The sequence below is a fragment of the Podarcis raffonei genome, chromosome 7 (genome assembly GCF_027172205.1).
Source record: "Podarcis raffonei isolate rPodRaf1 chromosome 7, rPodRaf1.pri, whole genome shotgun sequence".
NCBI classification, from domain to species: Eukaryota; Metazoa; Chordata; class Lepidosauria; order Squamata; family Lacertidae; genus Podarcis; species Podarcis raffonei.
Window position 1 is genome coordinate 22540280 of NC_070608.1, and position 23327 is coordinate 22563606.

The 23327-nt window shown below is 42.0% G+C and overlaps 2 protein-coding genes and 1 long non-coding RNA gene across 6 annotated transcripts in view; 1 reads left to right on the forward strand and 2 right to left on the reverse strand.

The window, feature by feature from the left end:
• The window catches only part of FZD6 (frizzled class receptor 6), a 31314-nt gene extending 31190 nt beyond the window's left edge, over positions 1-124 (reverse strand). For 3 of the 4 annotated variants that reach the window (XR_008331397.1, XR_008331396.1, XM_053395481.1), the window contains exon 1: positions 34-124. The gene's annotated coding sequence lies outside the window, so the exon portion shown is untranslated. Of the gene's footprint in view, position 1 lies in introns of all 4 variants that reach the window. The other variant, XM_053395483.1, reaches the window with a different exon arrangement.
• Positions 51-9753, forward strand: LOC128417171 (uncharacterized). The gene is made up of 3 exons (XR_008331398.1): positions 51-163; positions 1572-1638; positions 6851-9753. It is a non-coding gene; the product is annotated as an uncharacterized LOC128417171 (long non-coding RNA).
• On the reverse strand, positions 9606-22367 carry BAALC (BAALC binder of MAP3K1 and KLF4). The gene is made up of 3 exons (XM_053395486.1): positions 21791-22367; positions 12743-12915; positions 9606-11663 (listed from the first exon to the last, which is right to left on the reverse strand). The coding sequence occupies exons 1-3, from the start codon at positions 21969-21971 to the stop codon at positions 11556-11558; spliced, it is 462 nt and encodes a 153-aa protein (XP_053251461.1). The 5' UTR covers positions 21972-22367; the 3' UTR covers positions 9606-11555.
• Between the last annotated feature and the right edge of the window lie 960 nt (positions 22368-23327).

Sequence of the window (23327 nt, forward strand, 5' to 3'; positions counted from 1 at the left end):
CCTGAGCCGCTTGGCAGAGAGCCGGCGCCTCACCTGGACTCGCCTCAGGGCGCCAACGGCCGCGCGGGCTCACGGGTCCTTTCGGAGACAGAATGCAGGGCCAGCCGAGACAGGGAGGCGGTGGTGGTGGTGCTAGAAGAATCGCGCGATATTTGAACGACCGGTGAGAAGGGCAAGGGGGCGGTGCTGGCGCACCTTCTTCGGGCCACCCGGATCCCCTCCCCGCTCCCGCCTCCCCCTCGCTCCTTTCCGCCAAGATGGCGGCGCCTCACCGGCGTCTCTTCCCCTTCCCCTCGTGGAGGGAAAAGGGAAAAGGGGTAGAAATGACCACGAGAGAGGAGGAATCGCGTTTCTAATGCTCCTCCGCTTTTTTTTTTTAAAAGGCAAATAAACCTCTTAAAGTAGGAAATTAGCTTAGTGGAGATCAGAAGCTTTTCTTCTTTCTGTGCCATTTATTTGCGTGCAGGGAGTTTTTTTTCTTTAAAAAGGTGGGCAAATGATATTCTTCACCTGCATGCCAAAATGCCAGAGTGCACTTTGCTGTTAACGCGCACACCGACGGTGTCTCCTCATTCTTCATTTTGTTTCAACCCAGCTTGGTATTGGGCGAAATGTTGGCTCCCGGTGTCAGCAGACCGGAAAGTGGAAACATCTCAGATGCCTATTTGTCATTGAAATCAAGACGATTGTTCGTTTATTTTTTATGATTATTATTTTGAAGTAAATCTATTGAGAGCGACGTAGAGAGTGTTTCTTTCTAAGACTAAAGGAAATCTTAGCCGTAGTTCTGGTTTGGATAAATAGGAAAGTAGTTCCAAATGTAAATAGGATGCCAGAGAAATTAGTTTAAAACATTTGAGATATTAAAATATCTTGAACTTTGGGAACCCACACTTTAAAAACATAATAAAATAGCAATATGTTGAGCCCCCTTCTTCAATTTAAGGACAAGTAAACATGAACTGTTCAGCCTCGTGTTTCGTGGCCTGGGGTAAATCCAGTTTAATTCAGTGGGATTTACTTCTGAGTAAATGTACAAAGGATCAGGCCATGTGGGTTTCCCCTGCCCTCCTCTCTCCTTCTGTTCTGCTCTGTTCTTGCAGCGCCTCCTAGGCCCTGCACCCAGTGTAGTGGAACTAGTCATGCCGCCCTAAATCCACCTCTGGCTGTTCTCATTCATCCCTTTCCGCCAAAGATGTCTCATTGGTTCATCTTTTTGCCTTAAAATTTTGCCCTGAGGATGAGAAAGACAGAATAGCCTGGAGAGCTGCCCACTATCTATCTCAATGTAAAGTGCTGGTTTTGATCGTGGCTTGGAACTTCAGTATCTGAATGATCATGTCTTCTTTCCGCATGCACCAGCGCAGTCATCTGAGAGATATGATGAGTGTGATGTCTATCCCAAATAGGCCTACCTGACACCTACCTTAACATTATTTTAGAACCAGGCAAAGCCCTTACGTGCCCAGATGGTTTAAATTATATTGTGATTCTAACATTATTTTAGCCCAGTTTTTGCTTATTTGTTACCTTTCATTGTAATTGTGATTATTGTATCATTTGCCACCTAGGGGACCTTTGACACAAAGGTGGGTTAAAAATACCCAAAAACAGAACAAAAAATCCCTCTCCCAAAAGGTCAGTGGCATGCTAAACTCTCCTTTCATTGTTGTGATAATTATCACCACAAAACTGAAATGTGAGGCTCCTGTGTTGCTCAACCAGTTCTGCCACAGACTTGTTGTGTAGCCTTGGGCAAGTCACACAACTGCCATTCTGTGCCTTTATGAAATGTGAATGATAATAATTTTATTTAATACCCTTACAAACCTTCATTAGCATCAGTATAGTGCTTTGAGATCTGGAAAGAGGCACTCCAACATATAATTACAAACTGGAAGGTGATGGCACTGAGACAAGATTATTCAGTGCCAGAGCCTTACCCAGGTCAATTTGGGACTCACAGGGCTTGGCCTTGTATAGATGGGGCTGATGCACACAAGTAAGATGATGGTTGTAACATTTATAGACGAGAATTTATAGAACTGCAGAATCACAAGAAATTTATTATTTTTCTCCTGCCCTGTTTGCCAGCAACCGAACCATGTTTTAACTACAGTAGTGCAAGTCCTTACTTTGCACTACTGGGTAGCTAAAACCATTTTTAAAGATTTGGCTGTTTAGATAATAAAATGTAGGGATGAGAAAATGAAGACCTAACAGAGGAGCATTATCTGTTGTTTTGATGGCTTTTATTTTGATTGCAACTTAGAAATAGTGGCATTTCTTACAATAGTTGTTAATGGCTGGAGTTGTGCAAGAAATAGGTCACCAGTCTTTTTGAACTTGTGGGCACATTTGGAGATTTTAAAAACTTTTGTGAAATGGCTGCCATGGCCATGGCTAGTCACAAAATGGCTGTCATTTTGTAAACATTGATAATCTCAAGGCATAGCCAGGATCTGAGCCCCAGAACACAAAATCACTCATCTGAACCCAGTTTTCTGCCCAACAGGACAATTGTGTAAGACAATTAATTTGCTCTTATTACCTGTAAATGAGCTCATTTTCCCCAATTCCCTCTCTTTTTCAGAATTATTCTGTACACTCTTTCACACATGGACATCCTTTCATTCACAAACACAGTGAAGCCTCAAGTCTGCTTTATTGGGTATCTACATCTGCAGTAGGGTTCAGCTGGGTACAACTACATACCTTGTTATGCCTATTGCAAAAAAAACAACAACCACAAAGGCTTGTCTCCTTTTTCCTTATGGCAGATCCTTTTTAAACACAAAACAAAAAAACTTATAATTTAATTTAATCCCAATGTTATTTTAATCAATTTGTCATTTAGGTGTTGCTTTTAATTTCTCTAGATTCAATAGAAAAACTTGAAAGAACCAGTTACAGATAGGTAGCCGTGTTGGTCTGCCATAGTCAAAACAAAAAAAAATTTTTTTCCTTCCAGTAGCACCTTATCTGAAGAAGTGTGCATGCACACGAAAGCTCATACCAAGAACTAACTTAGTTGGTCTCTAAGGTGCTACTGGAAGGAAATTTTTTTGTTTGTTTGTTTTGAAAGAACCAGTAGGTGGCACCAATAAATCTGCTGAATTCAACTGCAAAGCTGAACAGACACTCAGTTTTTGTGTTTTGACACTCAATTTTTCTGTCACATTTAAGATGCAACCCAATAACCACTTACCTGTGAGTAAGTGCCATTAAGCTCAATGGGACTTATATACTTTCCCCATAGTATTATCTCTCCAGTTTTTCTTTTCTTTTCTCCAGCAGTCAGGCAGTATTTTGTAGACCCTGAATATATTAGTCCTCACTGAGTTGTTTTTGAGAACCTTTTCCTCTTTAGGTTTTTCCGCTGACGTTTTAGTACTTCTGCAAACCACAAGTTTTTCCCAAATATGCCAATACCTTCTTATTGCATGTGTGTGGTGCTGTTTTGGTTACACAAGGAATGGCACCGGGGGCATAATTTTTTGTATATTGTGTATCTTATATTAAATTAAAACCAAAATCAAAAAGAAAATTGAGGTGTGTGTGTGTGTGTAGTATAGTATAGTATATATAGAGTTTGCTCACATCTAAAATCAACACTAGTTGCATGCAAAGCAAACAAATGAAACTAAACAACCCGAGGATAAAGAAAAGTAATGCTTTTACTGCAGTATATTGTAGACTCTGGTATTGACAAAGCTTTGCAGTTCTGTTTTGTAGCTTGGGAAGTACTAAAAACACACACCAAAATCAGGATTTCTGAAACAGAACAATCAATACAACATTGCTTTGGGAGATAGCCAACACAGATGATGACAGAAATGATCAATATTTTGTCTTTTCAACACAAATAGCAATAAAACCCTCCAGCTGTTTCTTAAGCTCCTGAGGATCTGAACAAATTACAGAAGAGGCTTCTTTTAGGTAAAGGTAAAGCTCTCAAGAGCCACTTTCAGTGCAATTCCGAGTCATTTTGCATGTCACACTTGTGGTTGCTTTACTCACATGTAATATGCCATTTTGAAAAACTGTTGCCATATAATGAAACTTAGGAAAACTATCTTTAAAATGATACAGAACAAGTTAACAATCTATGAAAAATAAAAATGAGTGTGTAGGTAGACATTTTCATGGAATTGCCTGAGTGTCTACACTTGCTAGAATGGTTATCCCCTAAACGTTTTACAAACCAAGTTCCCAAATTATATTCTGTCCTTTGCATTTACAGACTTACTTAGTAAATTGTTCTGTTTTAACGCCCACGTGGAGCAACCTGATACTTCAAGCTCCTATGGCAAACTGGTAGAGATGATTGGATTCACATTACCAAAGCTTCAGTTTTTGCATGTAATGTTCGGTTTCAAGATTTGGTGTCAGTGGTCCCTTAAATGCCAGTATAAAGAGATGGCCAAAATGTGAGCATTTTAATAGGCTCCTTACTATCAAAGATTCATGCAGAAGAATTGTAGGGTGAGGAGTTCATGCTATCTGCTCCCGAAGCAGCCACTGACAATGATCCTTATCTGCCTTTCCATGAAATACCTTACGTAAAAACTTTGATATGAGGAAAATTGAAGAGAAGAAGCCCAAATCAGGAATCTCATACCATCAGCTCCCAAGGAGATCACCAGTGGCTGACCGAAGTCTACCGTTTTATTATTTTGTCTTTTGTAACTTAATCTTTAATGCCTTATCAGGAAAGTGGTATATAAATGCAGTAAAGAAAACAAATAATGTGTAAATAAATAATCTGATAGAAAATATATCCCACACAGGTCTGGTCTATAACATGCCACTGGAAACATATGATCTGAGGCACATCTGACTACAAAATGCTGCTTCTGACAATATATGTGTGCATCTGGATCAAGATCTTTGTCATATTATTTAATATTTCTATTTCCGTGCTAAGCTTTAAACAGTAGCCAAGACCGTAGTCCTCAGATAATTTACTTTCTGTGGCCCCTGTAAGTGCCTCTGCCGGATTTACATATAAGCTAAACAAGCTATAGCTTAGGGCCCCACTCTCTTGGGGCCCCCCCAAAAGATTTAAAGGGGGAAAAACTGGATGTACATTTCCAAAATATAAGATAAAAAACAAATGAAATAAAACCTACATACAGCAACACTGTTTTGTGTTATGTAGGCTCCTATTTGTTGTGTGCAAATGGCTTTATATACCTATTAGGTCCATAAATTACCATAGCATATATTCAACACAATAAACAGCAACCATTTGTCGTTGACAAAGGACAGCTGGACATATAAAGGGCCTCCTTACCTTCAGTAGCTTAGGGCCTCTTCAAACCTAAATCCGGCCCTGCTCCTCCTAACTCTGAATTCCCATTGTGCCAGCAAACACAGCCAGGGGCTGCACATTTGCCAAGATAATGTCTAGTTCTGCCCAAGCCTTCCCTGAGAGCATCAAATCCTAAAATCAATTTTGGAGCAAACACAGAGGAAGTACAATAAAAACTATATCTGCAAAACATGAAATCTTAGCTGTGGCTCGTGGGGGGCATCAGAGAATTGAATAAAATCCTTAAACCTTGCTTGAGAAGCTGTTTACTTAATGAGCATAATAAATAATGAATATGCCTTGAGAAACTGCTGGAAGCAGATTGCTTCAAAATCTGGAAACACCACAGGAAACTGGTCCTGTGTGTTTTTTAGAAATAGTTTGCCCATCTATTCCCCCTCCCAACACAACAGAAAAGACTATTAATTTATTTGATATGATTTTTCTGACATTTTGGGTATTTTTTTTTCTAAAAAGCACTGGTGAGGTGATGAAACGAGAAACAGAAAATCCATTCTCATTAGATTTGCCACAACAGGAGCTTCACGGTTGGACATCCTCCACAGTGTTCTGGCAATTAAAACCTGTATTTCAACCGGGCAGTTCAAAGGTGTTAATTATGCTAAAAGAATGCTTGAATAATTATTTTATTAGGTTGATTTAAAACACTTTAGCTGCATATTAAAATCCCTTCAACTTCCAATAATCCTGGGAAGCTGTAACATTTTCCAGATTTAAATCTCTGAAAAATCACAGCTGTGGCATCATTAGCCATCAAGGGATATGCCTGCAGTACCTTTCTGTGTGGCTCCTGGATCAAGTGATTGACTTGATCCATTCCCAATCCTCAGGATATTGGTAGCCTTTGGCAGCAACACTGTAACTAGATGTTTCCACTGCCCTGTACAGCAGAGACTAAACGGAAGCAATTCAACATGAAATTTTGTGCCTATTTTTGGCCAAATTTGCTGTCACACCAGATTTTTAAAAACAAAGAACTTGAAAGATGTGCATTTGCATTCAATACAGCAAAAAAACAACAACTCCATAGTTCTGCAGGCTCTTAAAACATATTTTAAAGGTGTTTATCCTCCTCCATTTCTGAACCCTGACTTAGTATTACCATAAGTAAGGCAAAGGATGTGCTCCACAACTGTCGGTTCTTTTTTCACTGATGTTTCTGGAAACCATAAATTCTTGGATTTTGCAAAGAAAATTAGAATGGCCCTTAAAGAATTACACAAGCTCACTCCCATTTTAGCCAAAATAAGTCTGCAGCCCCTTTAAAAGCAGTAGCTCAGCGGGCCACTAAAAATGATAAAGGGACCAAGCCCTCTCTGGCCATCTGTGATTCAAGCAATAATGGAGACATCTGAGTCCTGGAAGACCTGCGAAGAGTCCTGGGAGGGTGGAATCCAGACTCAAGAAGAAGAAGAAGAAGCTGAGGCTGGTGAACAGACTCTTGGGCTGGGATATTTCTGAGGGGTTTTTGTTGTTGCAGTTATTGATACTATTTTTTTGCATTTTTATTTTTAGCTCCTTGGTGCCGTCTCCCAGGTCTAGGTGTCACAAGCCACAACTGCTACAATTCTCTGGACACATGAAATGACAATGCAGCAGTTTAAGCATGAGTTGTAGATATAGTCAAAGAGGTGAGAAGTAATATCCGACACTGCAGATTCCTAGGTTGCCTCTCATGGCCATTGTAACCAAGTGACCATTAATATTACTGCACCAATGGAGTAGCAGGCAAGTATCCAACTGCCATTTTGCTTTGTTTACTGCAATTACATTTGATACAGTCTGCCCTCGGAGCAGCTATTTAGACCCCATTGGGCATCGCTGTGTATGAAAACACATGCATGTCCCAGTCCAACGAGGGAGATCTGTGTATTGAGGAAAGCTTTCATGTGCATAGTGGATGCACACACGCACCTGGATCCCACAACCACATTGCATTGCTCACCAAGGCCCTGCTGATGGGTGGATGTGTCCTTTGATGCAGCTGGCATTGCACACCCCCACCCAGCCCCACCAGCTGTTATGCACAATTAAGAGCTGGATCAAGGCCAGAAGCAATTAACAAGTTCTCCTGCTGAAACTTCACTTGTGACTCTGTCCTCTCAGAACACAACACAACACTCCCTTCTTGGCCAAGAGATGAAAGAAAAGAATTAGGAACATTCTTACGCTTTGGAGCAGAATAAAATAAAACCTGGGAACTTTGGGAATAGCTTTTGGGGGAGGAAATGTTTATTTCTTCCTGCTGAACTTTACTCTGCCCATAATTATAAAGAGCACTTAAAGGACAAGGATTTGCAACCCCAGGTGGAAAATGTCCATTTTGAAATGAACAGTTGGGTAAGTACATATGGTTCCCAATGCATTTTGAGGAAACTAGAAATAGCACCACTTTCATTTTGATTACCCCAAATGTTTATGTATATGTAATATAGTCCACATGCCAAAGTGAATTTTATTTGTAGCAGGATGTGATCCATGTTTCTTTTGACCATGGAGGAAATATTATATGTAATTTTTTTCCTAAATAAGTTAGGTTGGATGCTGAATCCCTAAGAATATATAAAAATGGAAATGTTTAATGCTTCTTCATTAAAAACTGCTCTGGACTGGTGTTTATAAAGAAGCATTAAACATGAAGAGGCCTTTGAAACATGCAGGGACCCATATTTACTTGTGCATCTGCCCATTTTGTTTTCCAGAAAAAGCAGCTACCATAACTTGCACATGGAGTGTATGGCATTGAACTTGTAGCCCTTCTGTTCTTGATCGAATTCTATCAGCATCAGCCAGCATGAACAATGGTCAGGGATAATGGGAATTGTAGTCCAATGACATCTGGAGGGCCACAGGTTCATCACCCCTGGTGTATGATTTTGTCAGCAGAGTAGCTGTTACAGCACAGCATCATTATAGTGATATATAGAGGGGATTTCACACTAAACCTAGTCCAGTTTAATCAGCATTCAACCGGGATATGCTCATATAATTACAAATTCTCTACCATAACCTCCCCTTCAGTTTGGCTGTTCTCGCAAGGCATGTTTTGTTTTAAAAGCCCACGTGCTCCTGTGTGGTTCACTGCAGACTGAGACTTCATTGTGTTTCCTTTTCTCACCAATTATTTTATTTTGGCACTTTTGAAAACCTCCACTTTGCAGTATTAATCCTTTTCAACAACAAACAAGTCAGTTGCTTCGTCAGGTCTCTGGGCATTGAATCAAAATAGGAAAAGACAGTCTGTCAAGTGTGTTCTGTGCATCGGTGATTAGAAGCTAGCCACAGAAACACTTTCAAGCTATGGAGAAGAAATTAATTATCAAAGGCTGCATATGTACATAGAGGAACTATTATATGCTCATTGCAACTACATTGCAGTAGATTTGTGCACTATGAGTTGTGGACATGTTCCCCTTGGGGGTAGATTTCTGTCTTTCTCTAACTTTAAGATTGCAGTCTAAAGTAAGAAATGGGGAAGTTGGTGGGAGCAGTGATCACAGAGATATGGGACAAGGAGAGGCTATGAATATTTCCCTCTTATTCAACCAACAAAGTTAACTTTTTATTTCATTATTGATATGACTACTGTGTCTGAGATTAGACAGGCACCCTCCTTGCTGAGCTTCAGGTACATGACAAGTGCTTTCTTATTTCAACAGGCATTTTAAAGTAGTGTTGGGTTTATTATGATTTTTTAATTGTTATTCTATGCATGGTTTATTTTTATTTTTTTGTAATTTTACTTGCACTGCTTAGAAATATTAATCAGTATATAATAAATACAATAAACACACATTCTAAATTGGCAGATATGACATAATCCATAGAATCATGTGTTCTAGGGTTTACTTCCAAGTAAGCATGGAGAGTATTGCAGCTGCCAACTTTGAGCATAAGCACTCTTGAAGCATCCTGACTGCAGCCTAATTATATATGTTGCACACAGTTGTAATTTGAATTTATCACTCTGAGAGTAGACAGGTCTTAAGTAAAGTCTACAGCAGGCATAGGCAAATTCAGCCCTCCAGATGTTTTGGGACTACAACTCCCATCATCCCTAGCTAATAGGACCAGTGGTCAGGGATGATGGGAGTTGTGGTCCCAAAACATCTGGAGGGCCGAGTTTGCCTATGCCTGCTCTACAGGGTTCTATGATTCAATGGTTATCTTAACTTAATAAGCAATCCTCCAACAGTTATTAAGCCTAGAAACTGAATATAGATTTCAAACACTGAATTTTCATCTCAAGCAATTTCTTTAAGAAGTCAAACAATTTACAAACATTTTTATTAGTTACATTTTTTTATTTGTCTCAATGGACTGTTCATCTGTGATTGAAGTGCCTTTTCTATAGATTTGACACCAAACACTAACTTTTCATATAAATTTTATTAATTTATAGGCCAGAAGAACTTTTTTTTAAAATGTTGTGTCCTTCAGATTACTATTTGGATAATTTTGCTCTCCTTCAAAACAAATCTGTTTGTTTAAAATTTAGAGACTTCAGTAGCAAATGTATACACAAATTCCTTTTGAAAATATAAGTGATAAAGGAGACACAAGATCAATCACCTTTTTTCACTGAGTTGTGGGAGATCCCAATTTTGAGTGATGGGATATTTCACCCTTTTGCAGGCGTATCGTTGCCACACAGTGCAAAGCTGCTATATGACACAGAAGCAGGCAAAGTTAGAGTACCACAGTTCTTACATGTATTTCAGCTACATTAAACCTATCTATGCCGTCACAAACCTTGGCCATCAGTTACATCGTAAGTCTCATATGGTATAGCAAATCAGACCATTATTATATGGCTCACCCAGCATGCCACTGAGATAAACAACAGAACCTGCAAATCTGTACACAGCCATTGTAGTGAACATCTTTTGGATCAGGATGGAAATCATTTGATGTGCAAACTGAACTGAAGTGCCAACCACAGAAAGGCTGCATGAAAGCTCAACTTTCATATAATAATAATAATAATAATAATAATAATAATAATAATACCCCGCCCATCTGGCTGTGTTTCCCTAGCCACTCTGGGCAGCTTCCAACAGAATATTAAAATACAATAGTCTATTAAACATTAAAAGTTTCCCTAAACAGGGCTGCCTTCAGGTGTCTTCTAAAAATCTGGTAGTTGTTTTTCTCTTTGACATCTGGTGGGAGGGCGGTCCACAGGGCGGGTGCCACTACCAAGAAGGCCCTCTGCCTGGTTCCCCTGTAACTTGGCTTCTCACAGCGAGAGAACCACCAGAAGGCCCTCGGCACTGGACCTCAGTGTCCGGTCAGAACAATGGGGGTGGAGACACTCCTTCAGGTATACTGGGCCAAGGCCGTTTAGGGCTTTAAAGGTCAGCACCAATACTTTGAATTGTGCTCGGAAACGTACTGGGAGCCAGTGTAGGTCTTTCAAGACCAGTGTTATGTGGTCTCAGCAGCCGCTCCCAGTCACCAGTCTACCTGCCGCATTCTGGATTAGTTGTAGTTTCCGGGTCACCTTCAAAAGTAGCCCCACATAGAACGCATTGCAGTAGTCCAAGCGAGAGATAACTACAGCATGCACCACTCTGGCAAGACAGTCCGCTGGCAGGTAGGGTCTCAGCCTGTGTACCAGATGGAGCTGATAAACAGCTGCCCTGGACACAGAATTGACCTGCGCCTCCATGGACAGCTGTGAGTCCAGAATAACTCTCAGGCTGCGCACCTGGTCCTTCAGGGGCACAGTTACCCCATTCAGGACCAGGGAGTCCTCCACACCCGCCCGTCTCCTGTCCTCCAAAAACAGTACTTCTGTCTTGTCAGGATTCAACCTCAATCTGTTAGCCGCCATCCATCCTCCAACCGCCTCCAGACACTCACACATGTACCTAAAAACAGATGTGTCAGATGCAATTTGTGAGGGATTGAGTGTTCCTGAAATATTTTGGTATACATTTTTATGTGAAATTAATTACTTAAATGGCAATGTATAAAATCCAAACACATTATGTTCTAATTGCTGGCCCAGCCTCACCAGTATGGCAATATAGAACAAAAAGCGTCCAATGCTGGCAGCAGTTTAGAGCAAGGATAGCGGTTTTTCCAAAGGCACTCAGCAGCAGATGTCCACTACATTCAGCATGAAAAATAAAACATCTTGAGATCTTCACATTAAGTTATCAGTTAAAGTGCAGCAAAATATTGCAGAATTCAGTCATCTTCTCCTTTGGCTCTTTTAATTGACACAGTTCTTTGTAATTCTTCTGTTACTAATTTGTCTTATTGTTTTGGTGGCGTTAATTGTGACTTCTTTTGTGACGTTTTTCTTGTTGTCCCATTTAGCCTGTTTAAAAAGAGTGTACAGTAAATTAGTTTAATGCAAGATGCTTAGAAGATGTTTCATAGAAGTAAATTTCCTAAACAAGGAGAAAAGACAAGCGTAAAATAAAAATTAACAAAATATTCCATTCAAAACAACAAGCAAAACTTAGCAATATCTCTATCCTGAAGTCACAAACAGTTCTTGTAGTAATCGCCAGTCAAATTGTTGATACAGTGGCATTTTTACTCAGCAAATAGGAAGTAAAGTAATTGGAAAGTTATCACAAAGAACGCCCTCCCTACCACTCACAAGTGATCTCTGTTTAACTGGTGTTAGTTGCCATATTTTTCGCCCCATAGGACGCACCGCCCCATAGGACGCACCGTTTTTTTGGGGGGGAAATAAAGGAAAAAAATTATTCCCCCCCCAGGCACGGGGCTGGCACGGGGGAAGCCCGAGCTTCCCCCGACCCCAGAACAGCCTGCTATCCGCAAGCCTAGGGAGCCGCGCCGGTCTCCTCAGGCTTGCGGAGAGCTGCGTGAAGCCCGGGCGCGCTCTCCAGTGCGCCCGAGGCTTCGGAATGCAGACAGCTCTGCGCAACCTTTGGGAGCCCGGTGCGGCTTCCTGCCGGGCTCCCGAGGGTTGCGCAGAGCTGCGCGGGGCCCGGGAGCGCAGGCAGCTCTGCACCACGCTCCGGAGCCCAGTGCAGCTTGGCACGGGGCTCCCGAGGGTTGCGCAGAGCTGCGGGAAGCCCGGGAGCGCAGGCAGCTCTGTGCAACCCTCCGGAGCCCGGCGCAGCTTGGTGCGGGGCTCCCGAGGGTTGCACAGAGCTGCGCGGAGCCCGGGAGCGTAGGCTGCTCTGCGCAACCTTTGGGAGCCTGGCGCAGAGCTTTGCAATATGAGAGCCTTGCAATATGAGAAATGTATTCATTGTGACTTTAAAAAAGAAACACTAGTTTGGAAGCTACGACTTCAGTATAAAGGACACAGGCTTGATAGCACTGTGACAGCCCTTTAGCTGAGGAGAAACAGGATTAGCCCAGCTTCAAGAGGATACCAGTGTGTACAAGGAGTCACTCGGAATGTAGTTCTGCACCTACCTCTGTAGTTCTAAAGCCATTTTGTTGTTTGTGTGCTGAAGTTCCAGTGGGGTGAACTGTCAGTTTTGTACATTGTGTACCACAGTGAGCTCTCTTTTCAGTACTACCTATTCCACTTGCAGCTGAGGACTTTCCAGTACAAGTCTGAGTTGATTTGCTATCCTCCAGAATTCCTAAGAACACACAAAATCGCATTTTGTTAAGTCAAAACATTTACTGGTGTTTTACACATTTTTCAAGTTAAAGAGATATTAACAAAACTAGTCAGTTTCACAGAATTGTTTGTGAACAGTTTGTATATGCCCAATTACCAAAATATGGTTTTTACATTTGCACATTCCTATCCCCCTCCAACAAATTAGAAACTGAACAGAAGTTAGGAGCACGAGATCCTGAATTATTGTTTAGAGAGACATAAGCAAAGCAGACATGTCTTTGAAAACAAAAATAGAACACTGATTTTTTTCTTCTTCTCCTGCTCTATTCCTTTTTAAATATAAATAGTAATCTGTTGAATACCATGGCTAATAGTTTATGTCCTGTTTGACTTCCTGCTTTTGTGCAACCATACTGCTGTGGAAAAATACGTTGTATGGCTCAGAACATCCCATACTGCCTCTCTTCTATTTCTGTGAACTTTTGCTATAAAATCATTCTCGCCATCCTGAGGGCAGAAATTATGTGTAGTTACGTAATTTCCTCCCCCTGCTTTTTTATCGGGTGAAACAGCTGTGGGCACTGGGGAGTTGGCAGGGGGAAAGGGCCAGTTTTCCTCCCCATCTGTTTGCTCTAGCTCTTCACCCAGCTGTTTTCTTCTCTCCAAAAGATAAAATATACCAGGGCCCTTCAATCATCATATAGCATTTCTCAGTGAAACAACATGACTGTGTGCAACCTGTCACAGAAAGCAAGCAGAGCCATCTGAAAGTTTCTGTGGTAAGCCTTGATGGTTTGGGTAAAGAAGGAGTTGCCAACATGGCCTCTGTGGGCACCATGGTGCCATTGAAGTCCTATGGGGGATGCACTGGCAAATCAGACTCTTCCCCTCCCCGCACCCACCCCCTCAACTGCCCACCTCTCATCTAAAGTAATTGTGATGTCAGATTGACAGGTCAGTGGCCTCGCTCACGTCTCACCCAAGTTGGCCCACAGGGCTTGGGAGAGAGAAAGATCTGGCCATCTGGGCCAAGAAGGTTTTCCACTCCTGATCAAGCCAATATTTGATGTGTCTTCCAGCTCTATGATTCTGTATCAGGGATGCTGTGGCAGCATATGTCCTGCATCAGCAAGAGGCTGATGGCCAGTTTGCTTCCCTGAGCTCCTTGGGGAGGAAAGGCAAAAGAGTGTAAATTCAATCAATCAATCAATCAATCAATACCACCTACAGAACATTTTGCACATGTCTCAAGGTTTTCTGGCCAAGTACCAAGCCTTATGATTACCGATGCTACCACTGATATGAAATATATGTGAACTTCGGGGCCAGCTGCTTCAGTTCTATGTGTCTATCTGCCACATAATGAACCTTTCACATGCTCTTATCAGTTAATCATAGCTTTTGCTTCAAGCCCCGCATACAGAACCAAACAAAGCTGTCGATAAAAGGAAATATGTATAACCACCGGGGTGGTGGTTTTTGTTTGCACGATTCTTGGTTACATATATGCTTCACGAAAAATTGAAGGCATTGTTACTTTGTGTCAGGTGACTGAGAGCAGCTGCAAAAGCAGACAGGAGATAACGGCACAATTGGCTCAATATATTCAGCCAACCTCTTTATGCGACTCCCTCTGAAACAAGAAAATTTTTCGGTTTTCTGCCCAAAGCAGAGCGCTACTTAAGTCTATGCTGTAAACTAGGGAATGGTAAGGAACACTGCTTGGTATTTGGAAGTGATACTGTGTTTCATAATCAATGAAGTCTTAACTCACATGAGACCAGGCATTGCATCAATATTTCTATTTTGTACACATACTGCATCCAGAGCGAACTCCAATTAGATTCGACATGCAGCCTAAATATTTTACATGTATCCATTTAAACATTGATACCCTGACGGAACATATCAAATTTGACAGTAGCTGTCAGTGGGAGTAAGTGGGGGGGGGGTGCACAGCACAGACATACCCAAGTCCTCCATAAAACGGAATATTAAAGGGCTGTCTCAAGTTAATTTCAACATTACCATTCTTGCATGTGCTATATTACCAACTAAATAGCATTTGTAAGGGTGCACATTGCCACCTACATGCAAATAACTAGAGCAAGAAGACTGCACGGGAAGTCTGTGATCCTTTTTGGAGACCTTCTAAAAAAATGTTTATGACGAAAGACTCTTTATCAAAGCAGATCCTTGCTTGTCCTCTGTATATCTGCAATGCAGGGAAAGGAAAACAACTGGTTCAGTCCCATTTCTGGTGCTAAAAGTCAACGCAAGATTACAGGATGCTCCTCCCAGACAGGAGCATCTAGAGGGCTAATGAAGTATTCTTTAAGCGTCAAATCATATGAATGAAGCAATATTCAAGCTTTATGGAAGAATGCACTCCAGGAAACTGCAGGGGAAAGAACAAAAAAGGAGGAAAGTACCAAAAATAACATGTAAAAATTATGTATGCATTCATATTTATCTGTTCAAGAACAAATAGTCTTGAAGTAACAGCACGTTCCTTTCATGCTTTTTGATCATCTGTGCAAGAGGTTTGAGGCTTCACACAAGTGAGTTGCACAGATGCTGCTTAGAACTGCATCCAAGTGAATAATGCTGCATGGGGTCAGCCATTCGCCTGCATGAGCTTGGCATATAGACTGTGCTACACCACTGTTGCCATGCTAAAATAAAGCAGTGATGGGTAGGCTGTGTGGCAACATGGAGATGGAAGGCAAAATGCATAGCTGGGATGCATAGTAGATGCTTCTGTTATTTTTAATTTGATTTACAGTGGTACCTCAGGTTAAGTACTTAATTCGTTCCGGAGGTCCGTTCTTAACCTGAAACTGTTCTTAACCTGAAGCACCACTTTAGCTAATGGGGCCTCCAGCTGCCACTGCGCTGCCGCTGCACGATTTCTGTTCTCATCCTGAAGCAAAGTTCTTAACCCGAGGTACTATTTCTGGGTTAGTGGAGTCTGTAACCTGAAGTGTATGTAACCTGAAGCGTATGTAACCCGAGGTACCACTGTATATATCGCCTTATGCCAGTTTCATGGGAGAGAGAAATTGGGTTTGTCATTAAAGGATGGCTCCTTCCATTTGCCAAGACTCACCTTCCTGCCCTCAAAGCTTTCATGAGGGAGCTGGTGATGGAAGAAGTGTGTGTGTTTGGAGGGAAGGGGGGTCCCTTATATTTTGAGTCTAGGTATAAAAGTTGTGGGCGGAGAGTTGCTCGGTACAAGTGGCGTCACTTGGGGACTACTGTAGAATAAAGTAACAGATGCTTGTAGCATCCACATAAGCTATATTATATTTTACTCTTAGTAAGCATCAAACACATATTTGGTAGCTGGCGGTCTTAGATTTGGAGAAAGAAGTTGTGCAAAAACACAGACTGCTGTCAGTCTAGATATTATGTCCATGCTCAGTCCATGGTTGTCCCCTGCCTACCTGCAATGCAGGGAAGAAGGAAAAAATTCTAGCAGTTTCATTTATGGTGTTATCTAGTCGAAAGCAAGAACACAGAATGCTCCAGTGCAGATAGTCCTTGCACATGTGGCCTAGAGGGCTAGGCCAAGTGAATTAATACTAAGACAAGTGTCAACTGATATGACCTAGTAATGGTGGGATGCTGTCAGTTTTGGGTAGATGTTAAGCTAACAACTCTGGCTTCTGTAGCCCATAACAGACTGAGTCACAGAGACTTGCATATCAGCTTCACGAGAACACTATGTTCTGCCCCAACCCTACAAATCTACCTAAATGTTACATAATCGGAGAAAATGTTTTTCACAAGAGATAGAGCTCATATATGACTACTCACAGGAAACAGGCAAAGGGTGGGGAAGGAGAATCTTCAGCATCCTCTCATAGTACATGAGCTGGTGCTAGAAGTGGGATAAAAGGCTAGGAACACACAAAACCCAAAGTCATGCTCTGTGGTGGCTCTCCATGCATGTATCTAAGTGGGGCGGGGGGTTGTTCATCTGGTTGATTGTATGTTGCTTTGGGTTGGCCTTGGCAAGATAAAGCAACTAACAAATTCAAAGAAGAAGAAGATACATGGAGATGGACAAGTGTTGGACACAATGCAAATCCAATGTAATGTGGTACCACAGCAAGCAAATTGTACAGCCTTGAAAGACACACACACACACACACACACACACACACGTCACTTAAAAACAGAAGATGAGCAAGTAAATATTTCCCAAAATCGAGCATGCATAAACGTCATTGCCTATTTACAATATAATGGGCATAATGCAAAATGCATCTGTGACTCTTTAAAACCATATTTCGCCACATAGCACTTGGAACAGCATTAGAAATATGAAAGGTAAAGGGACCCCTGACTGTTAGGTCCAGTCGTGGACGACTCTGGGGTTGCGGCGCTCATCTCGCTTTACTGGCCAAGGGAGCCGGCATTTGTCCCATAGCTGTCAACTTTCAGATTTGAAAATAAGGGTTCAGCAGCCTCTAAAATAAGGGATCAGCAGCTTCACCTGTCCCGGGGACAGTCTATGGGATATCTAACCATCCAGGATAGCAGCGGGAAGCAGTGGGAAAGGGCAATGGAATAAGGGAATTTCCCGCAAAAAAAGGGAATGTTGACAGCTATGGTTTGTCTGCAGAAAGCTGCAGAGGGTGATTTTTTTTCTACAGTAAACTGAAAAGAGCAATAATGGCCAGCATGACTAAGCTGCTTCTAAGCCGAACCAGAGCAGCACACGGAAACACCGTTTACCTTCCTGCCAGAGCGGTACCACCAGAGCGGTACCACTTTGACGTGCTTTCGAACTGCTAGGTTGGCAGGAGCAGGGACCGAGCAACAGGAGGAGCTATAATACATAACCATAACAAAGGGTTGTTTCAACACAGAAAAATATATATACCCTTAAAACAGAAGTGTGTTTTTTTTGGGGGGGGGATGGATCCTATACAACTAAGCAACTCCCTCTAAAAAGGTTGTGATTATAGAGATTGCAGATCTCTGGCCTATGGAAAACTAATCCAACTGTCAATAATACTTCTGATAATGCAAAACCTTTCAGTTCAAATTTTGCTTTGATTGCTTTTCTAGATGAAGCTAATGAAGCAACTAGAGTGACAAGACTGCTTTTAAAACAGCAATTCATAATTTTTCTAGTTTTAATAGTCTGTGAAAGGAGGATTTCACGCTACATTTTCTCTTTCAATGGAAGCTTTTAGGAACAACTTGAACTACTGCTAAATTGTCCCCCCTCCATTTTTTTGAGACCATTCACATAAGTATAGCACCGTCGTTGGTCTTTTAAAGGCTTTGCCTTTTTATACCACCCACCCTAGATGACTGATATTGCTACACCGGTTTTTGGATATTTCTTCTTTACCAATTGTTTGGTACAGGTAAAAAGTTCCACGGCGGGCTTACTACTGAGTACATTAAATTCTGTTATGATCTTAATGAAAAGGTCTTACAGTTTCTGTATTTCAAACTTCTGTTTATAGCCATTATTGCTCTTTTCAGTTTACTGTAGAAAAAATCACCCTCTGCTGCAGTTTGAAAATTAAGATCAAAAGGGAATATGAGGAGGAAAAAATGAATAGAAGGGAGGAAAAAGAGTGGAGAATTATAATATTGGATAAGATCCAGCCAAATTTAGGTGTTTGGCTTTATACCGGTAATTTATTTTTTTATTGTCACATTTTGTGTGGATTGCTTTTTTATGTACACTGCTTAGAAATACAAGTAATTAAGCAGTATATAAATGTCTAAGAAAAATAAATAAATGTTTATGTCCCTTTGATTTCAGCTGAATGGTTAAACTGTCTCCTACTTAACACAATAAGACTTGCAAGCAGTGAACTTCTGCTAATTCTTAACCATTGCTTACTCAAAGACAATAACAAATATAACCAAACTCAAATATATTAAAAATGTATAGGTGGTTCATACACAGGCTACAAAAATCAGAAGGCAAAATTGAGAAAACAAAATTTGAGGTTGTAATCAGTGCTAGTCCTGCTCAGTGCTAGTAGAGTAGACTCAGAGTAGACCCACTGGAGATCATAGATATGACTGAGGTTCATTAATTTCAGTGGGCTGCTCTGAGTAGGACTAGCATTGGTTATAACCCATGGATTCATTCTGAGGGCTAGGTTAAAGAAGAGTTCTGTTAATGTCAAACTACATGTTACACATGACTGAAATGTAGGTGGGGGCTGGATTTGCTTGCAGCGGCACTATGATTTCAGTTAAAGAAATGGCATAAGGGGAAGCTCTGCTGCTATAAGCAAACTGATTGTTCCCTACGCCTACATTTCAAAAAATAAAAGTAAACCCATAGGAAGAGCCAAAGACTGATGTCCTAGGTAATTGTAGCTTAGTCCTAGATAGCAACAGCAAATGATATTTTCTCAGTTTATGGAGGAATGTAATAGCATTTGGGTATTACCCTCCCCCTCAGCCACCATGCCAAAATTAAGCAGAATGTGACCATAAGTGCATGTTCTTTCAAAGAGTCAATTCACAAAACTCCTTTGAGGGCTTTCCTCTCTGTTTTAAATCTGCATGGTAAGCAATTCCACCAGGATGTTCATGATGGATTGTGCATAAAAATCCACATAATCTATTACAAGCACACCTCTAAACTGGTCATATGGCTGACCAGTTATCATGTGCACATTCACAGTGATTTGACTGGGGTGGGAAAAACCCGTGTATACACCCCTAAGATAGGCAGAGAGCTTGCTGCTGGGTTGCTCTGAAACCAACAAGGCATACTTCTAAAGACAATTATTATACCATGTATAACATTATACATAGCAAAATCTATGTTAATTAATAAATAACAGTAATATCCCTTGGATACATAGCCCATTTCACTAAATACTATGTAATGAAATGATGAGGAATTCAACAGGGCTTTAATGCACACATCCCAGTCTCTAATGCAACTCTGCCAACCTTACTCTTGCTCTCTTATTAATCATATATTTATTTTAAAAATATATGTCCCACCCTTAATCAAATACATTAGCCTGGGTAACATCAACTTCATAAAGTAATATACCGGTGCAATAAAACAAAACATTCTTTAAAACTACAGCAAACCATCTCACAGAAGCATCTCAGTGGCAATTCTCCAAAGCCAATGTAAAAAAGAAGACATCTTAGGGCTCATCTACACTTCTGTTTCACCAGCTGCTTCCCTCACCCCCAGAGAAGCCCATAATTTAGCAGTGAATTGGAACAAATAGCAATCACGTTTTCCATGGATTACCATTTGTTCCAATTTAGAGCTACTGAGTGTGTTTTCCAGGGGGAAACAGTGGGACAAAAGCATAGCTGCTCAGACTCGTGCTTTTGGAACAAGTGGCAAGCCTCTCGGATCCATGCTTTCAAAACATGGGACAAAAGGGAGGGGGGCAAGCCCCTAGATGTCCAGTCCCCTTAAATACCCAAATGTTTTCATGATTCAGACAGCCACCTATCTCTTTTGAATTGTATTAAAAATGTTGCCTGGTGTTAGTTGACAGGAAACGAGTGGTGCTGTTTTCAGTGAACAACATTTGAACTCTTAATACTGCAAACCTCTTATCTGCAGCATTAGTTCTGAAAACAGAGCAAATCTTCTATTCCCCACTTGTGAGGCTCTCACTGGTTATGGTCAAGAAGAGTTCTACCTACCCTGCAGAGATGCTAAAGCATTCCTGCTGATGCTTTTAGTAAGCAGCTGCTAGGAGAGTTGACTTGGCACAATGCCATAACTGGTGCAGAAGTCCTACCGTCTGCATTGTGGCGAGTGTGTTCTAATTACAGTATTTCATGTTCTTCTACGTTGCTAAGTTGATATGGTGCTGCTGGCTAAGCATTAGGACTGTCTTGTATCCTTGTAAGCACAAGCACAGCAGCATCCATCTTAAATGGACAGAGACCAAAGATGCTATGTTTGCAACTGAAAATGTGCAACATGTAATTGAAATATATAACATTCAGTCATGATTCCAACACTATGAACTGCTAGCTTGACTAAAGCACAACCCTAAATCCGAATATTCATAGATCAGACAGGTTGCTCCGACAGCCTGATCATCCAAATATGTGAAGCCTTGTTCACACCAAGCCTCACAATCCTTGTGCCACTTACTACATGGCATAAACTGGTAAAGCACAGGATCTATAGAACTGAGGCTACAATCCATCTTCGTTGCGCACTAGTACCAGGTTTCTTTTCAGCAGCAACTCCCTTTTGCTGACTATTGAAGAGCCTTTCCTTACAACAGCAACAAAAGGTCCCTCCCTGATCTTTCTGTAGTGTCACACCAGCAGCATCCTATATAATACGGACAAGGTCTTGGACCAAAAAAACAAAACAAATAAAACAAAACAAAAAACGCATCACGATACTGGCATAAGGTTAAGTTACACGAAGATGTAAGTTAAGCAGAGCTGCATATTGCTATGCATCCTCTTTCCGTTGCAGGGAGGAAAAGTTTTAACCCTTCTCCCTGCTTAAAAATAAAAAGTCGCAAGAACAATAATGGTCCAAAAAGAACCCCACCCGTGACTGTGTCGGGTGGACACTTCTCTTCTGAATATGCAGGACCTATAGGGTTGCATTGCAAGCCACCGCACTGAACGAGGAGCAAGGGCTGCAGGAATAAATCCATGAGCGCAGCTCAGACGACAGAACTTGAAATGCAAAGCCACTTCTCTGAAATATGTCCCAACAGGGAGGTGAGGTGTTCGCCACCTGTTCGCTGGCCCACCTCTCGGCTTCCTCCGGCCAAACCTTTGGCTGTGGAGAAGAGCCCAGAAGGAAGCGAGGCGGAGGAGAGAGCGAGGAGGCGGGAAGGGCCCGGGCCGCCTCGCTCGCGTTTCCCGCCACCACAGCCCCGAGCTCTACTCACCGGGTTCCCTCAGACCAGCCTCGGCGTGGCCGCCCTCCGGGCCAGTGGCGGCGGCGCCGGCGGGAAGCGGCTGCTGGGGCTCGGCGTCTGTGTTGGTCAGCCAGGTGGACTCGGTCTCCCTCGTCCAGCTCTCGTAGTAGCGCGGCTCGATGGCATCGGCTCGGCTCCCGCCGCAGCCCATCCTGCGGGGCCTCCTCCTCCTCCTCCGTCCCCCTCCGCGCCAGCACCGCGGTCAGCGGCCCGGCCAGAGCAGCATCGCCCTCCCGCCTTCCTCGCCCAGCCTCCGGCCAGGCGCGGGAGAGCGGCGGGAGGCGGCGCCATCGCTTCCCGCCTCCTCCGTTTCGCCCGCCTCCTCAGGGCGGCCCCCTGTCAGTCCCGGCTGGAGCTTCTGCTCTCTCCTATTTCACGCCCCCTTTCCTCTTCTTCTCTTGTTGCCTTAAGAACAGGAGAATTACGTGTCCTCTTCTTTCCTTTCCTTTCCCTTCAGGGTTTTTCTTCTTCTTCCCCTTTCTCTGTTCCCAGCCCCTTCTTCTCCTCAAATTTCCTGGGAATTTAGAATCCTCCTTGCCAGGCTGTGGGCTGAAGGCTGTGCAAAGAGCCTGATATTAATACAGAAGCGGGACTGGCTGTTTCTTTTTCCCCTAACAAGACATCTCTTCGGCACGTCGGTTGAAAGTAGAGGCATGATACTGAACAGTTTGGTGCTAAGGCTGGAACACATTCTCCTCCCAGACCCAGGGAAGTCTCCTTGTCTAATTAATGCTGAATTGGTTAATTAAATACATTAGTTAGTGCTAATCCATTGCAATGTAAAAGGAACGATTCTATAAGTACACAAGATTTTGGCTAATTGCCAACCCTCTCTGCGGTGAATTCAAACCCTAAAGGGACTGGAGTTCATTGAGCACTGGATGCTGGTGCATGCTTTAGATGGCCATAAGCAGTTTTTTTTTGTTTGTTTCTGATGATGATGATGATGTTTTTGTTAAAAAACTGCACACACATAAATAATAAAATAACACGACTAACAAAAAATGGGTCACTAGGGGGGTAAAATACTAACCACTAGGAGTGAACTAATGAATAGTGTCGGCTTATCTGTGCCATATTGCAATATATGTTGTAGGTGTTTCTTGCCCATGTGTTGTTTCATTTGTATATTTAGTAAAATCACACCCTACAGTGCAAAAATTATCTTGTTTTCTCTCTTCCTTGTCACCTTCAATTTTTTGCCACAGGTTTTCCATTATGGCAGTTTACCAGACTTTTATTCCAGTGATCAATATTCATTAGTTGCAAAGTTTTCCAAGTTCTATTACCGTTCTAGCTGCTGTGTTATTAATTCCTTACTTCTTAATTGGTTCATATATGAAGTATATAGATTAAGTAAGGCTAATGCTGGAGTTATTGGGATTGACTGAGCTGTAATCTGAGAAAGCTCATTAAAAACTTCCTTCCAAAATTGTTCTATTTGTGGACAGCCATATGCAGTTGTGAAGCACAGACAGAGGTGGATCTACTATGAAATGAATGATAC

What these genes read in the sequence shown, in the direction of transcription:
- BAALC (XM_053395486.1), bottom strand. Translation starts at nt 21,971, where the DNA reads ATGGGCTGCGGCGGGAGCCGAGCCGATGCCATCGAGCCGCGCTACTAC. An exon ending in GGCTGGTCTGAGGGAACCCG is followed by an intron (nt 12,916 to 21,790) that starts GTGAGTAGAGCT and finishes GTGTGTTCTTAG; the next exon opens with GAATTCTGGAGGATAGCAAA. An exon ending in ATGGCTTTAGAACTACAGAG is followed by an intron (nt 11,664 to 12,742) that starts GTAGGTGCAGAA and finishes CTTTTTAAACAG; the next exon opens with GCTAAATGGGACAACAAGAA.